Raw genomic sequence first — 16,386 nt, 5'->3', positions numbered from 1 at the left:
ATCTGCCTTCCTAACTGCCAATTGAACCTACACATTAACCTTAAGAGAATCTTGAACAATGACTCCCTTTGTGCTTCTGATTTCCTAAGCATTTTCCCTTTGAGAAAATAGTCTATGCCTTCGTTTATCCTTCCAAACTGAAACCTCATTTTTCCACATTATATTCCATCTGCCACTTCTTTGCCCACTCTGCTAACTTGCCCAAGTCTTTCTGCAGCCCACCTGCTTCCTTAATACTACCTGTTCTTTTATATAGCTTTGTAATTGTCATTTCATGGCATATTCCTTGATGTCTTTAGTATCCAGAAATCGATTGATCTCAGTCTTGAAAATACTCTATGATGGAGTTTCCGCAGCCTGCTGGAGTAGTAAATTCCAAAGATTCACCACCCTTTAGACTGGGAAAAAAATCCTCCTCAACTGATTCTTAAATGGCCTACCCATTATTCTGAAACTTTGTCCTATTTTACCATTTTGATTCTAAGTGCTGGATGGACGAGAAACTGGGAGTGTTTCGGATCCAACTTTTAGACACATTCTCAACTGCCCCCGTACATGCTCTGCCTGAAAAAATATCAGCAATTCCAAATTGCGCTGCACAAGCCTGTGGCCGGGGCTTAACATGCCTGAAATGCTGCAGCTCTGATCGGCGCCTCCAACTGCACATGCGCAGAAAACAAAATAGAATGCAGCTCCCCTGCCACATCCCTCTCAGGCTGGATAATGCCTCCCTCTGGCCCCCATAGACATTGCCCCAACCCACAACATTACTGACCCCCACATCCCGCCATCCAGACTGATCGTGGGCCCTTCCCCCTAACCTCTTCCGACCTCACTGGTCACAGGCAGAGTGGCAACAGACTCCCCATTCCCTCTTCACTGATCACAGGCAGAGTGGCAGCGGACTCCCACCCCCAATCTCGAGCAGAGAGCCGCTCAACACTTAGCTCCTCGCTAACTGGAGCGCCCGAATTAGACATTTGAAGAGCATGTGTGTTTCGTGTCAAATCTTGATGCAGTGGTAAAGGGGGAAGCACTGGTAAGGTTGGGTGTGAAGCCCATTAAGTCAATTTAAAATGCATTTAAATGGCTATCGTGGCCATTTCAGGTGCGGTCCCAATTGCAGCCATTTTTGGGCCTTGGTAAAGGGGAACAGGTGCGGAGGTGGGCACAGATCATGGTACTCACCTCATGCCCAACTTTACCAATTTTTGCGCAACTTGTTGGTAAAATCGGGCCCTGTGTCTCCTGGTTCTAGATTCAATCAGCCGAAGGAAATATCCATTTGCAACTACTCTGTCCTGCCCTGTAAGAATTTTGTAAATTTCAATGAAATCACCTCGCCTGAGAATTCGAGCATTTCCTCTTTAAGCATGTGCAGTGATCACTGAGTTCGGCAGTAGGTTTCGCAGTGGCTAAGTGGAGCTTTGAGCCCTTTGCTGAATTTTGTTATAGGCAGTCTTCAGTGATTTGAGCCATTGATTGTGGTTCACCACAGCTGCAGTCTCTCCTCATGAAACATCCTGCCGTCCCTGAGATTAGTATGGCAAAGCTCTGTTGCATTGACTCTGTGGCGAATATCCTTCCTTAGGAAATGAGGCCAAAACCTGAGGTGCAAGGCTTTTTACAATTATCACAAGACATCTTTATGCTGAGCTCAAATCCCCTTGTAATGAAGCCAGCATACCTTTGCCTTCAATTTTTTGCTGCCTGCATGCTAGCTTTTAATGAGCGAGATAAACAAAGAACGAAGAAAATTACAGCACAGGAACAGGCCTGTTGGCTCTCCAAGCTTGCACTAACCATGCTGCCCGACTTAACTAAAACTCCCTACCCTTCCGGGGACCATATCCCTCTATTCCCGTCCTATTCATGTACTAGTCAAGACAGCCCTTTAAAAGTCGCTGCCGAATCTGCTTCCACTACCTCGCCCGGCAATGAGTTCCAGACACTCGCTACTCTGTGTAAGAAAAAAAAGTCTCCCTCATGCATCTCCTTTAAACCTTGCCCCTCGCACCTTAAACCTGTGTCCCCTCGTAATTGACCCTGCCAATCTCACCAATCTGCCACAACCTCTTGAGGTCTGCTAACACCTGACTGACTGCTTACAAAACTTCCAAATCATCAACAAACTTTGAAATTATGTCCTCTTCATCTATATATAGTGTTCAACCCTGGAAAAAAGCTTCTATCTACTCTGTCCATGCCTCTCATGATCTTGTAGACTTCTATAAGGTCACCCCTCAACCTCCGTTGCTCCAGTGAGAATAAACCAAGGTTCTCCAACCTCTCCTCATAGCTAATGCCCTCCACACCAGGCAACATCCTGGTAAATCTTTTCTGTACCCTCTCCAAAGCCTCCACATCCTTCTGGTAGTGTGGCGACCAGAATTGAAACTATATTCCAAGTGTGGCCTAATTAAGGCTCTATAAAGCTGCAACTCAATTATTAAACTCAATACCCTGGCCTTTTGCAGTAGGCCATACAGATGTAGAGGACATAATTTCAAAGTTTGATGATTTGGCAGTTTTGTAAGCAGTGAGTCAGATATTAAGATTGGAGAGATGGCCATTATTGGCAGGGATGTGTGAAGTGATGCATTTACAAGGAAGAATTTTTAAATATTCATTTATGGGTAGTAGACGTCACTGGTTGGGCCAGTGTTTGTTGTCATCCTTGACTGCTTTTGAACTGAGTAGCTTCTGAGGCCACTTCAAAGGCAGTTGAGAATCTCTGGTGTTATGTAATGAGGCGGGTAGAATTAGGGACCTTGCGGTGAAGGATCCTCTTGGGGAGAGTGATCATTGTATGGTGGAGTTTCTGGTGCAGATGGAGGAGGAGAAAGTGGGTTCCCGGACACGCGTCCTTTGTTTGAACAGAGGGGAGTACAGTAGGATGAGAGAAGAATTGGCGAATGTGGACTGGGGGAGCGCGTTGGAAGGTAGGTCTGCTGAGGAGCAGTGGAGGATCTTTCAGGAGATCTTTCTTGGTGCTCAGCGGAAATTTATTCCGATGGTTAAAAAGGACCGTAGGAGGAGAGGTAATAAGCCGTGGATAACGAAGGAGGTGAAGGGAAGTGTTAAATTAAAAGCGGAGGTGTTTAGAGTAGCTAAGAGTAGTGGGCGAGAAGAGAATTGGGAGAGGTTTAAATGTCAACAAAGATTGACAAAGAAGTTGATAAAGAAGGGTAGGAGAAACTATGAAGCTGGGCTAGCGCTTAATATAAAAAAGGATAGCAAGAGTTTTTATAAATATATAAAAAGGAAGAGGCTGGCTAGGGTGAACGTTGGACCCTTAGAGGATGAGAGGGGGGACTTAGTGGTAGGGGATGGGGAAATGGCTGAGGTCTTGAATAACTTTTTTGTTTTGGTCTTCACAGAAGAGGACGTGAATAATTTGCTGGGTGTTAGCGATGGAAACATGGTAGGACTGGAGGGTTTCAATGACATTATTGTTACTAGAGAGGCGGTGCTCGACAGACTGGAGGGACTGATTGTGGACAAGTCCCCAGGACCGGATGGAATGCATCCGAGGGTTCTGAAAGAAATGGCGGAGGTGATAGTGGATGCCTTGGTGGTTATTTTCCAAACGTCGCTGGATTCCGGGGAAGTGCCGGAAGATTGGAAAGTGGCTAATGTTATGCCGTTGTTTAAGAAGGGTGCCAGGCAAAAGGCAGGGAATTATAGGCCGGTTAGTTTAACATCTGTTGTAGGTAAAATGTTAGAATTCGTCATCAAGGAGGAAATAGCGAGGCATCTTGAGGGGAATTGCTTGATAGAGCAGATGCAGCACGGTTTCGTTAAAGGGAAGTCGTGTCTGACAAATTTATTGGAGTTCTATGAGGATGTGTCTAGGGCGGTGGATAGAGGAGAGCCGGTGGATGTGGTCTTTCTTGATTTTCAGAAGGCGTTTGACAAGGTACCTCACAAGAGGTTATTGCAGAAGGTAAGGGGGCATGGAGTTGGGGGTAGGGTGTTAGCGTGGATAGAAGATTGGTTGTCAAATAGGAGGCAGAGAGTGGGGGTCAATGGGTGCTATTCGGATTGGCGGTTGGTGACTAGTGGAATGCCCCAGGGGTCGGTGCTGGGGCCTCAGCTATTTACCATTTACATAGATGATCTGGAGGAGGGAACCGAGTGTATGGTGTTGAAATTTGCTGATGACACCAAGATTGGTGGAACGGCAAATTGCACAGAGGGTGTGGAGAGTCTGCAGAAGGATCTAGATAGGCTGGGCGAATGGGCCAGGAAATGGCAAATGGAATTTAATGTTGGCAAGTGCGAGGTGGTCCACTTTGGCAGGAATAATTGTAGGAAGGACTATTACTTACGGGGCGAAGAACTGCAGCAGGCGACGGTGCAGAGGGACCTCGGGGTCCTTGTGCATGAGTCGCAAAAACCCAGCCTGCAGGTGCAGCAGGTGGTTAGGAAGGCGAATGGGATGCTGGCCTTCATAGCAAGGGGGATTGAATATAAAAGTAGGGAGGCCTTGCTGCGGCTGTATAGGGCATTGGTGAGGCTGCAGCTGGAGTACTGTGTGCAGTTTTGGTCGCCGTACTTATGCAAGGATATTTTGGCCTTGGAGGGAGTGCAGAGGAGGTTTACTATGCTGATACCGGAGTTGAGGGGGTTGAGCTATGAGGAGAGGCTGAATAAACTAGGCTTGTACTCGTTAGAGTTTAGAAGAATGAGAGGAGATCTCATTGAGATGTATAAGATGATGAAGGGGATGGATAGGATAGAGGTGGAGAGACTCTTCCCGCTCAGAAAGGATAGTAGGACTAGGGGGCACAGCCTCAAGATAAAGGGGGGGCGGTTTAGAACAGAGTTGAGGAGGAACTTCTTCACTCAAAGGGTGGTGAATCTCTGGAATTCTCTGCCCGTTGAAGTGGTGGAGGCTGCCTCACTAAATATTTTTAAGACGCGGGTTGATGGGTTTTTGATAAGCGAGGGGATTAAGGGTTATGGGGAGAGGGCGGGAATGTGGAACTGAGACACGACAGATCAGCCATGATCTTATTGAATGGCGGGGCAGGCTCGAAGGGCTAGATGGCCTACTCCTGCTCCTATTTCTTATGCTCTTATGTTCTTATGAGAGTCAACCAGATTGCTATGAATCTGGAGTCACGTGTAGGCCAGACTGGGTAAGGCAATGGCAAATTTCCTTCACCAAAAGACATTTGTGAACCCAATGGGTTTTTAATAACAATCAGGAATGGTTTCATGGCCATCATTAGACTGCTGATTCTAGATTTTTATGGAATTCAAATTTAACCATCTGCCATGGTGAGAGATTTACCCTGGGTCTCTGGATTACTAGTCTAATGATAATACCATTGTAAATGCCTTCCTTAAGAATGAGAGGTAATAGAAACAATTTTTTTAATGTTCATTCAAGGGATGTGGACTTTGCTGGCTAGGCCATGTCCTTGAGGAGGTGATGCTGAGTCCATGTGGTGTAGGTACAGCCACACTGGTGTTAGGGAGGCAGTTCCAGGATTCTGGCCCAGTGACAGTGAAGAAATATTTCCAAGTCAGGATGGTGAGTGACTTGGAGGGGAACTTCCAGGTGGTGGTATTCCCATGTCTGTGTTGCCCTTGTCTTATCAGATGGTAGATGAGTTTTGAAGGTGCTGTTGAAGCAACCTTGATGCATTCAATTTTCATGAGAATACAAGAGCAGAGAGACAATGTTTGTCATACCTTTGACATAGCAAAATATACTAAACCACTTACAGGTGTGCCATTGAACAAAATTTGACACTAAGCCATATAAGATATTAAGCCAGGTCACCAAAGCATGGCCTAAAAAGTAAGTTTTAGTGGATGCCTTAAGAGTAGTGAGCAAGGTGGGGAGGTTTCAGAATGGAATTCCAGAGCTTGTGTTCTAGACAGTTCACTGCACAGCCAGTGGTGGATATGCAAAAGACCAGAATTGGAACAGTGCAGAGATGTGAGGGTTGCAATCCTGGAATAAATTAGAGTTAGGAAGCAGTACAGCCATGGAGGAAGTTAAAAACTGGAATGTAAATTTGGAGATTTGTATACCCAAATTTTTGAAGATGGCAAGAAAAGTTGAAAAGCTTGTTTAAAAATGCATATAGGATCCTTGGCTTTGTGGCATGCAGTACAAAAGCAAGAAATTATCCTGAACTTTTATGAATCAGTGGTTAGGAGAGGAGAGAGTCCAGAGGAGAATGACCAGAATCGTATCATATAAGGCAATTTTATTAAAAAGACTGAAGAAGTTGCAGTTAATCTTAAGTGAGCGATATGATAGAGGTGTTTACAATCGAGAAGAAACATATTTGAACGATTAATACATTGATTGTGAATTGAATCTTGAGTTACGACGTGGGATACAATTTTTAAAGTCTTTTTTTAAATTACTCTCCAGGTTCAGAAAACATCTAATCCTTGGGAATTCTACATATGTACTCAACTAAAAGAGAGATTGAAGCCCAACTTTTGCAGTCTCTACAACAATATCCACTCTGGTCACTACTTTAAGAATGGCAGTGTTTTGGTTGGAGAGCTGTACAGTTTTGGAACTTTGCTGGTATTTGCTTTACTCAATACTTTTGTTTTAGAGTCATAGAATCCTTACAGCGCAGATGGAGGCTATTTGGCTGATTGAGTCTGCACTGACCACAGTCTCACCTCGGCCCTATTCCCGTAACTGCAAATGTTTACCCTGCTAATCTCCCTGACGCTAGGGTCAATTTAGCATGGCCAATCAGCCTGACCTGCACATCTTTGGATTGTGGGAGGAAACCAGAGCACCTGGAGGAAACCCACGCAGACACGGGATGAATGTGTAAACTCCACACATTGACCCACGGTTGGAATTGAACCCGGATCCTTGGTGCTGAGAGGCAGCAGTGCTGACTAGTGTGCCGCCCCAGTAAAAACATTCTGATTAAATGCGGTATGTTTGAATTGAAAAAAGATTGTCACCTACCTAAAAGGTGATTTGAATTCTGCATTAGAGATGTGGCATTGAATAAGCCCTGAAGTATATAACCTATTCAAATTGCTGAAACATCCTGAAACATTGATTATATCGTTAGTTACCAGCTGAGAATGCTAGTTTGTTTGGCTTGCATCAGTTCTACAAGGAGGTTCCATAGTAATATGAAAAGTATGGAGGTATGTTTTTAAAAACACAGGAAAATAAGAGGATGAATCTTAACTGTGTCCACTGGGTCCACATGGAATCACGTAGATCTTTTTTAAAAATTCATTCATGGGATGATGGACCAGCTGGACCAGCATTTATTGCCCTTGAACTGCCTAATTGTCCCTGAACTGAGTAGCTTGTTAGACTGTTCCAGGGGACATTTAAGAGTCAACCCATTTCTGTGGATCTGCAACCGCGTGCAGGTCAGACTGGGTCAGGATGGCAGATTTAAAATGAAGGACTTTTGAAGCACATTATTCCTCAGCAATCTCATAAGCTTCAACAACAAAGTCACACACCCCCACTGTGGTGGCTGTAATGGTGAGTGGGATGTACTGATGGGTATGAAAGAGGTAACCCAAAAGAAGTTTATTGTCTCTTTCCACCACCCCCCCTTCCCTGTCCAACCTTGTAGCTTTCAAATTTGAGGCCTACATTTTTTAAAAAAAAAGTAGTGATTCAAGCAAGGTGTAGCATTTTAGGAGAGATGTCTGAAATACGATGTAGATGTTTCCGTAGTCCTGCAAAGTATTCACAAAATACAAGAACATAAAAAATAGAAGGCCAGTCAACCCCTCAATGCTGCTTCATCAGTCAATATGTTCATGGCGAATTTGATGGCCCTATTTTTAATCGGGGCAGGCGAGGCTTGCAGAACGGCATTTGGCGTTGGCCTGGGGCGCAATCTTATGAGCCTTGGGCAGTAGTGCGGGTAAAATCAGGATTGATTTGTCCACCACTTTCCTGTCTGTCCCTCATAACCCTGGATTCCCTTATCAAAAATCTGTCTAATTTAATATGTCTTCATTCCCCAGGATAGGGAACTCCATAGACTAATGAAATTCAGATGAAATTCCTCCTCATTTTCATTAAATGGAAGACCCCTTATTTTGAAACTAGATTATCCCATGAGGGGAAACATCCTCTCAATGGCTACCCTGCCAAACCCCCACAAAATCTTGTATGTTTCAATAAGATCACCTCTCCTTCTAAATTCCAATGAGTAGACCCAACCTGCTCAACCCTTCCTCTCAAGACAACCACTTCACCCCAGGAATCAGCCTAGTGAACCTTCTCTAAACTGTCTCACAACTGTGGAAATGTTGGATTTAAGTTCAAAATTCTCAGCTTGGCATACGTATTACTACACAGTCTTCACCAAGATTGTCATCACTTGCCAGTTCAATTTGCTCCAAATGATATGACAAGATTGCAAGGCCTATTGGGGTCCCTGAACATTCCTGCTATGATGCTGCTCACCTGTGCTTCAGAGATAGTTGCACCTCATCTCATGCTGTCCCAGTACAGCTACAACATGTGCATCTAATCAACAAAGTGGAAAATTGTTGATGGATGTCCTGTTTACAAATAACATGACAAATACAATAGGCCAGTTATTGTCCTGTAAGTCTACCTTGACCTTCTGCAAAATAATGACTGTGCTATTAAGAGTCAGAAGAGGTAGGAACCTAATTTTACCAACCACTTGAATACTCTGGCTGCAAGAGCAGTCTGGATTATGTGGCGAATAGCTTACTTTCTGCCACTCTAAAGCTTGTCCACATAGAATTCCCACTCAGTGCAGAAAGAGACTTTGGCCCATCAAATCTGCATTGACAAAGATGTGCTATTAGGCTGATTGGAGGTAATAAATTGTCCCTAAATTAGTTTCCCTCAATGTGGAATGCCATAAGCATAGATAAGGGTCATGGGTGGAGGGGGAACTGGTAATGTTAAAATGGCGGCGCGGGCTCGTTGGGCCAAAGGGCCTGTTTCCCGGGCTGTATTTGTCCTTTGTTCTTTGACTCTTGGAAACAGCATCCGACCAGGCCCACCCCCTCCATTCTACCCTGGTAACACCTTCAAATTTACCGTGGCTAATTCACCTAACCTACACATACCTGGACACTAAAGGAAAATTTAGCATGACCAGTCCACCTAACCTACACATCTTTGGCTGTGGGAGGAAACTGGAGGACCAGGAGGAAACCCACGCAGACATGGGGAGAATGTGCAAATTCCACAATCACCCAAGGCTGGGATTGAACCCAGGTCCCTAGCCCTGAGAGATAACAGTGCTAACCACTGTGTCGCCATGCCAACCATTTGCAATGCACAAATCAAAAGTTTCCACAGGTTCGGTGGTTAATTAACTTTCAGATTCCAGTGATATCATTACTGCATACTGCAGAGGTCTGTGTTGGGGTCATTTATATGATCTGTAATGGGATATAGAGACGCTATCAAACTTTGTAAGCCCAATGAGAGAATATGATTAACATGACAATTTCAGAAGCAGGGGCTAGCAGATTAAGCATCTAGATGTTAAGTGAAATGTAATGTGGAAGAAGAAATGTAGTCTGAGTGAGAGGGAAGCAGAGTGAGCTGTAAGGACTTTGGATCACAGGTTTTTGGGAGAAAAGGGCAGGGTAAGTTTAAATTCTTAACTGTGTTTAGAAATCACTAGGAGACTGTGATGGAGGGGCATATGTTCTATGAGGATGTGTCTAGGGCGGTGGATAGAGGAGAGCCGGTGGATGTGGTCTTTCTAGATTTTCAGAAGGCGTTTGACAACGTACCTCACAAGAGGTTATTGCAGAAGGTCGAGGGACATGGAGTTGGGGGTAGGGTGTTAGCGTGGATAGAGGATTGGTTGTCAAATAGGAGGCAGAGAGTGGGGGTCAACGGGTGCTATTCGGATTGGCGGATGGTGACTAGTGGAGTGCCCCAGGGGTCGGTGCTGGGGCCTCAGCTTTTTACCATTTATATAGATGATCTGGAGGAGGGAACCGAGTGTAGGGTGTCGAAATTTGCTGATGACACCAAGATTGGGGGAACGGCAAATTGCGTGGAGGGTGTGGAGAGTCTGCAGAAGGATCTAGATAGGCTGGGCGAATGGGCCAGGAAATGGCAAATGGAATTTAATGTTGGCAAGTGTGAGGTGGTCCACTTTGGTAGGAATAATGGTAGGAAGGACTATTACTTACGTGGCGAAAAACTGCAGCAGGCGGCGGTGCAGAGGGACCTCGGGGTCCTTGTGCATGAGTCGCAAAAACCCAGCCTGCAGGTGCAGCAGGTGGTCAGGAAGGCGAATGGGATGCTGGCCTTCATAGCAAGGGGGATTGAATATAAAAGTAGGGAGGTCTTGCTGCAGCTGTATAGGGCATTGGTGAGGCCGCAGCTGGAGTACTGTGTGCAGTTTTGGGCGCCGCACCTGCGCAAAGATATTTTGGCCTTGGAGGGAGTGCAGAGGAGGTTTACTAGGCTGATACCGGAGTTGAGGGGGTTGAGCTATGAGGAGAGGCTGAATAAACTAGGCTTGTACTCGTTAGAGTTTAGAAGAATGAGGGGAGATCTCATTGAGACATATAAGATGATGAATGGGATGGATAGGATAGAGGTGGAGAGACTCTTCCCGCTCAAAAAAGACAGTAGGACTAGGGGGCACAGCCTCAAGATAAAGGGGGGTGGTTTAGAACAGAGTTGAGGAGGAACTTCTTCACTCAAAGGGTGGTGAATCTCTGCCCGTTGAAGTGGCGGAGGCTGCCTCGCTAAATATTTTTAAGACGCGGGTTGATGGGTTTTTGATAAGAGAGGGCATTAAGGGTTATGGGGAGAGGGCGGGAAAGTGGAACTGAGCCACAACAGATCAGCCATGATCTTATTGAATGGCGGGGCAGGCTCGAAGGGCTGGATGGCCTACTCCTGCTCCTATTTCTTATGTTCTTATGTTTCTGTATGATGTGGGAGCTGGTGGACCCCAAGGTCCTTCCCAGTGACCATGTCTGCAGTAAGTGCTGGTTGCTTGAAGAGCTCCAGCTCAAAGTAGACGAACTGAACTCTGAGCTTCAGACACTTGAGGCTCATCAGGGAGAGGGAATGTACTGTGGATAATGGGGTACAAGAGAGATTCACACCCCCTAGACTGGCTAACTCTGAGGGTCAGAAACAAGATGGTGCTGCTGAGAGGAGTAATGGTGAGAGGAAGGAGGGGGGAGTGGGGAGGAAGGGTGAGAGGAAGGAGGGGGGAACCCAAAGGCCTCAGCCTCTCAATCTGCACAACAGGTTTGAGGTTCTTGCTCCCAGTGTGGACAAGAATGAAGGCTGTAAGGTTGACGAGCAAACTGCCCATGGTACAGTGGTGCAGACACAGGACAAAGAGGAAGAAGTAAAGAGGAATGTAGTGGTAATTGGGGATAGTGTAGTTAGGGGTATAGACACTGTCCTTTGTCACAATGATAAAGAATACAGAAGGGTGTATTGTCTGCCTGGTGCTCGGGTCCAGGATGTCTCATCTGGGCTGCAGAGGAACCTGGAGTGGGAGGGTGAGAATCCGGTCGTTGTGGTACATGTGGGTGCCAGCGACATAGGCAAAATGGGGACTAAGGATCTGCAGAGGGAGTATGCAAAGCTGGGAATCAAATTAAAAAGCAGAACCGACAAGGTGGTTATCTCTGGATTACTACCTGAACCACATGCAGGTGGGCGTAGGCTAAATAGGATTAAAGAGATGAATGGGTGGCTCAAGGATTGGTGTGGGAGGAATGGGTTTGAATTTATGGGGCATTGGCACCAGTATTGGGGCAGATGGGACCTGTTCAGATGGGATGGTCTTCATCTGAACCGTGCTGGGACCAGAGTCTGAGCGAATCGTATAACTAGGACTGTAGATACGGCTTTAAACTAATTGGGTGGGAGGAGTGGTGGTGCAGGGATGAGAGAAATTACAATATCTAAAGTAAAAGAGAGGGTACGGGCGCAGGAAAATGTTGAGGATGTCCCAATATTAAAGGGAGTAGGGGACATGAGAAAGGTTAGTCGCGTTCCTTCAAATAAGGTCCAGGTAAAGGCTGGTATAAAGACACTTTACCTGAATGCACGAAGCATTCGGAACAAAGTGAATGAGCTGGTGGCGCAGATCTGCACAAATGGATATGACCTGGTGGCCATTACGGAAACGTGGTTGCAGGGTGACAGGGACTGGGAGCTGAATGTCCAGGGGTATCAAGTGTTTAGGAAGGATAAACGGGAGGAAAAAGGGGGTGGGGTAGCTCTGTTGATTAAGGATAATATCAGGGCAGTAGTAAGGGAAGATATAGGCTCCAAAGAGCAAAACGTGGAATCGTTGTGGGTGGAGATAAGGAACAGTAAGGGGAGGAAGATGCTGGTGGGTGTGGTCTACAGGCCCCCAAACAATAACTTAGAGATGGGGCAGGCTATAAACAAGCAAATAAATGATGCGTGCAGAAATGGAACGGCGATAATTGTGGGGGATTTTAATCTGCATATTGATTAGTTGACCCAAGTCGGATGTGGTGGACTTGAGGAAGAGTTCTTGGAACGCTATCAGGATAGTTTCCTTGAACAGTGTTGACGGAACCTACGAGGGGGCGAGCTATCTTAGATCTGGTGTTGTGTAATGAGGCAGGAAGAATTAGGGATCTTATTGTGAGGGATCCTCTTGGGAGGAACGATCATAGTATGGTTGAGTTTTTGATGCAGATGGAGGATGAGAAAGTAGGGTCCCAAACCTGTGTCCTCTGTTTGAACAGAGGGGAGTATGATGAGAGAAGAATTGGCAAATGTAGACTGGGAGCACAGATTAGTTGGTAGGACAGCTGAGGAACAGTGGAGGATCTTTAAAGAGATCTTTTTCGGTGCACAGCAGAAATATATTCCGATGGTAAAGAAGGACTGTAGGAGAAGGGATAACCAGCCATGGTTATCGAAGGAAATAAAGGAGGGTATTAAATTAAAAGCTGATGCGTTCAGAGAGACTAAAAGTAGTGGGCGATTAGAAGATTGGGAAAGGTTTAAAAATCAACAAAGAATGACTAAGAAGTTGATAAAGAAAGGAAGGATAGACAATGAAGCTAAACTAGCACTAAATACAAAGGACAGTAAGAGTTTTTACAAATATATAAAGAGGAGGCTGGCTAGAGTGAATGTTGGGCCCTTGGAGGATGAGAGGGGGGATTTAGTGGTGGGAGATGAGGAAATGGCTGAGGCCTTAAATAAGTTTTTTGCCTCAGTCTTCACGGAGGAGGACGCGAATAGTTTGCCGGATATTAAAGATAGAAGGATGGTAGGAGTTGAGGGCCTGAATGCGATTAATGTCACTAGAGGGGTATGCTTGATAGACTAATGGGACTGAAGGTGGACAAGTCCTCAGGACCGGATGGAATGCATCCCAGGGTTCTGAAGGAAATGGCAGAGGTGATAGTGGATGCCTTAGTGATTATTTACCAAAATTCACTGGATTCCGGGGAAGTGCCGGAAGATTGGAAAACGGCTAATGTTATGCCGCTGTTTAAAAAAGGTAGCAGACAAAAGGCAGGGAATTATGGGTGGGGGCACTTTAGATCGGAGTTGAAGAGGAACTTCTTCACTCAAAGGGTGGTGAATCTCTGGAATTCTCTGCCCGTTGAAGTGGTGGAGGCTACCTCGCTAAATATATTTAAGACCGGGTAGATAGGTTTTTGGTAGGCAAGGGAATTAAGGGTTATGGGGAGAAAGCAGGAAAGTGGAACTGATCCACTTCAGATCAGCCATGATCTTATTGAATGGCGGGGCAGGCTCGAAGGGCTAGATGGCCTACTCCTACTCCTGCTCCTATTTCTTATGTCTCGGGAAGAATACATGGTACATATTCAATTGCAAAACAATAGACAAATCTTTGAGGATAAATTGATGAAGCTGTTTAAGAAATGGCAGAGTATTAAAGGAAACACATGTTAAAACTGAATAAATGGTGGATTAAAATACAGGAAATGCTGTAATTACTCAGGCCTGCCAGCTTGTGTGGGGAGAGGAACAGATTCAATGTTTCAGGTTATGATCTTTGACCTGGAAATTGTTGAAGTCTAATTTTAGATTCTTTATCAGAGTCAGAATGTCAGAACCACGGATTCACTCAGATGATACAGGGATGAAGCATAGGAGTTCCAAATTTAGGATAAACTATTTCCTCTACTCTGAATCACTAACCAGATGAGGATCTTTTTTGTAAAACAAAATTTTTTTCAGGCTCCTGGTGGGAGTAGTATCTACAACAATTTTAAGAAACTTCATAAAGGACACCAGGAAGGTACTAAATGGTGATTCTTTCAAAGAACCAGAACAGGCATTATGGACCACTACGATCTCATCCTGTGCCATAATCTTCTGAAACTGAAAATGTGCAAAATCTGGGGGCAAAAGGATGGCAAGGGACCTGGGTTCGATTCCCAGCTTGGGTCACTGTCTTGGTGGAGTCTGCATATTCTCTGTGTGTCTGTGTGGGTTTCCTCCGGGTGCTCTAGTTTGCTCTCTCAGTCCAAAGACGTGTCGGTTAGGTGGATTCGCCATATTAAATTTCTCCATAGTGTCGGGGGACTAGCTAGGGCAAATGCTTTGGGTCAGAGGGATAAGGCCTTTAGGGGATTGTGGTTGGTGCAGACTCAATAGCCTTATTCTACACCATAGGATTCTATGTTCAGCAACTGTAGTAACTTTCATTTACTCTTGTGGGTAATTGGCTATCTAATACTTCTGCTCGCCAAATTGTTCCTGTGCTTAGAATGGTCCTCTGTCATGAGGAAAAAAATGCTGTATTTATGAGAAATATTTGTGGTTACTAACCACAAAATTGATATTATGAAATGTGCTAGCTTTAAGAATTGTATAGCATACAAGAAAGACAAAAGGGTCTGTTTTGGAAATCAGGGAGGGGAAGATGTATAACTCTTTGCTCTTAAAGACTACCTTAACTTTCTTTTGAACATGTAGAAATGAATTTTTCTTTGAAAACCGCTAGTAAAATTCAGTATCATCTTTGTTTTCAGAATGCAGTTAATCTATATAAAACAATAAATGAAAAAGCAATGCCTCAGCCTTTGGTGATCTACTTTGCCATCCACATTCTATATATCATGGAACAGCTGCACAGTATTGGAATCATTCATGGCGATGTAAAACCTGACAATTTCATTCTTGGAGAAAGGTTTGTATCTTTGTAACAACTTTGTGAAATCAAACTTATTTCTTTCACCATGTTATTGCTTTTTAAAAATTCTGATCTATGCTGCCTCTTCTGCGATGGATGGACTAGTCAGAAGTGACCGGTCGCTATGTGTCTTTTTTAACCCCATAACCAGCCTTGTCCAGAGCTGGGGCTATGATCCCTAGCCACACACTTCATCAGGAAATGAATTTGCTATCTTGCTGGAAGGGCTACCTGTCTGTTCACATTGTATGAACTTTGCCTGATATTGGCCACTCAGAAGTCTGTAGCAGGGGCTGAAAACAGTAGCTTCAATCAATTTGGTTCCTCTCTGGCAGCAAGATGACAGTTTGCTCACAATGTTGGTGACATTTGACACCAAGATGAGCTTCCAACCACATTTGTGCCGTCGCTAAGACAGTGTATTTTCATCTTCCTAAATGCTTGACTTCATCTGTTTCAGCTCATCTGCTCCTGATACCCTCATGTATGCCTTTACCTCCAGACTTGACTATTTCAACATATTCTACTCTGTAAATTTGAGCTCACCCTATATTTTAACTCGCACCAAGTCCCTTATGTACACTCACCTACATTAGCTCCCAGTTAAGCAATTACTAGGTTGAGCTAGGAGGAGAGGCTGAATAAACTAGGCTTGTACTCGTTAGAGTTTAGAAGAATGAGGGGAGATCTCATTGAGACATGTAAGATGATGAATGGGATGGATAGGATAGAGGTGGAGAGACTCTTCCCACTCAAAGGACAGTAGGACTAGGGGGCATAGCCTCAAGATAAAGGGGGGAGCAGTTTAGAACAGAGTTGAGGAGGAACTTCTTCACTCAAAGGGTGGTGAATCTCTGGAATTCTCTGCCCGTTGAAGTGGTGGAGGCTGCCTCGCTAAATATTTTTAAGACATGGGTTGACGGGTTTTTGATTAGCGAGGGGATTAAGGGTTATGGGGAGAGGGCAGGAATGTGGAACTGAGCCATGACAGATCAGCCATGATCTTATTGAATGGCGGGGCAGGCCTTATGTTCTCTCAAGTGCTCCTTGAAACTCACCTCTGGCCAAGCCTTTAGGAAACAAAATGACACAGCACACAAGCAATTTAGGACAGATGGTTAGTGTGCCTTGGGCTGTTTTATTACATTAAAAGGTGCTATATAAATCAGTTATTGTTGACAAAACTTGTATTTTTCAGCTTGGCAATGGTCCCGATACTCAC

General features: G+C 44.9%; 1 protein-coding gene across 1 annotated transcript in view; it reads left to right on the top strand.

The window, feature by feature from the left end:
• The window catches only part of bub1 (BUB1 mitotic checkpoint serine/threonine kinase), an 86,252-nt gene that overhangs the window by 67,337 nt on the left and 2,529 nt on the right, over positions 1–16,386 (top strand). The window contains exons 21-22 of the mRNA XM_080192933.1: positions 6,398–6,559; positions 15,004–15,161. Of these exons, the coding sequence (XP_080049059.1) occupies positions 6,398–6,559; positions 15,004–15,161 (320 nt within the window). The remainder of the gene's footprint in view (positions 1–6,397; positions 6,560–15,003; positions 15,162–16,386) is intronic.

The sequence above is a fragment of the Carcharhinus amblyrhynchos genome, chromosome 7 (assembly GCF_965287045.1).
Source record: "Carcharhinus amblyrhynchos chromosome 7, sCarAmb.v2.hapA, whole genome shotgun sequence".
Lineage (NCBI taxonomy): Eukaryota > Metazoa > Chordata > Chondrichthyes > Carcharhiniformes > Carcharhinidae > Carcharhinus > Carcharhinus amblyrhynchos.
This window is presented reverse-complemented; position numbering and strand designations above follow the sequence as displayed.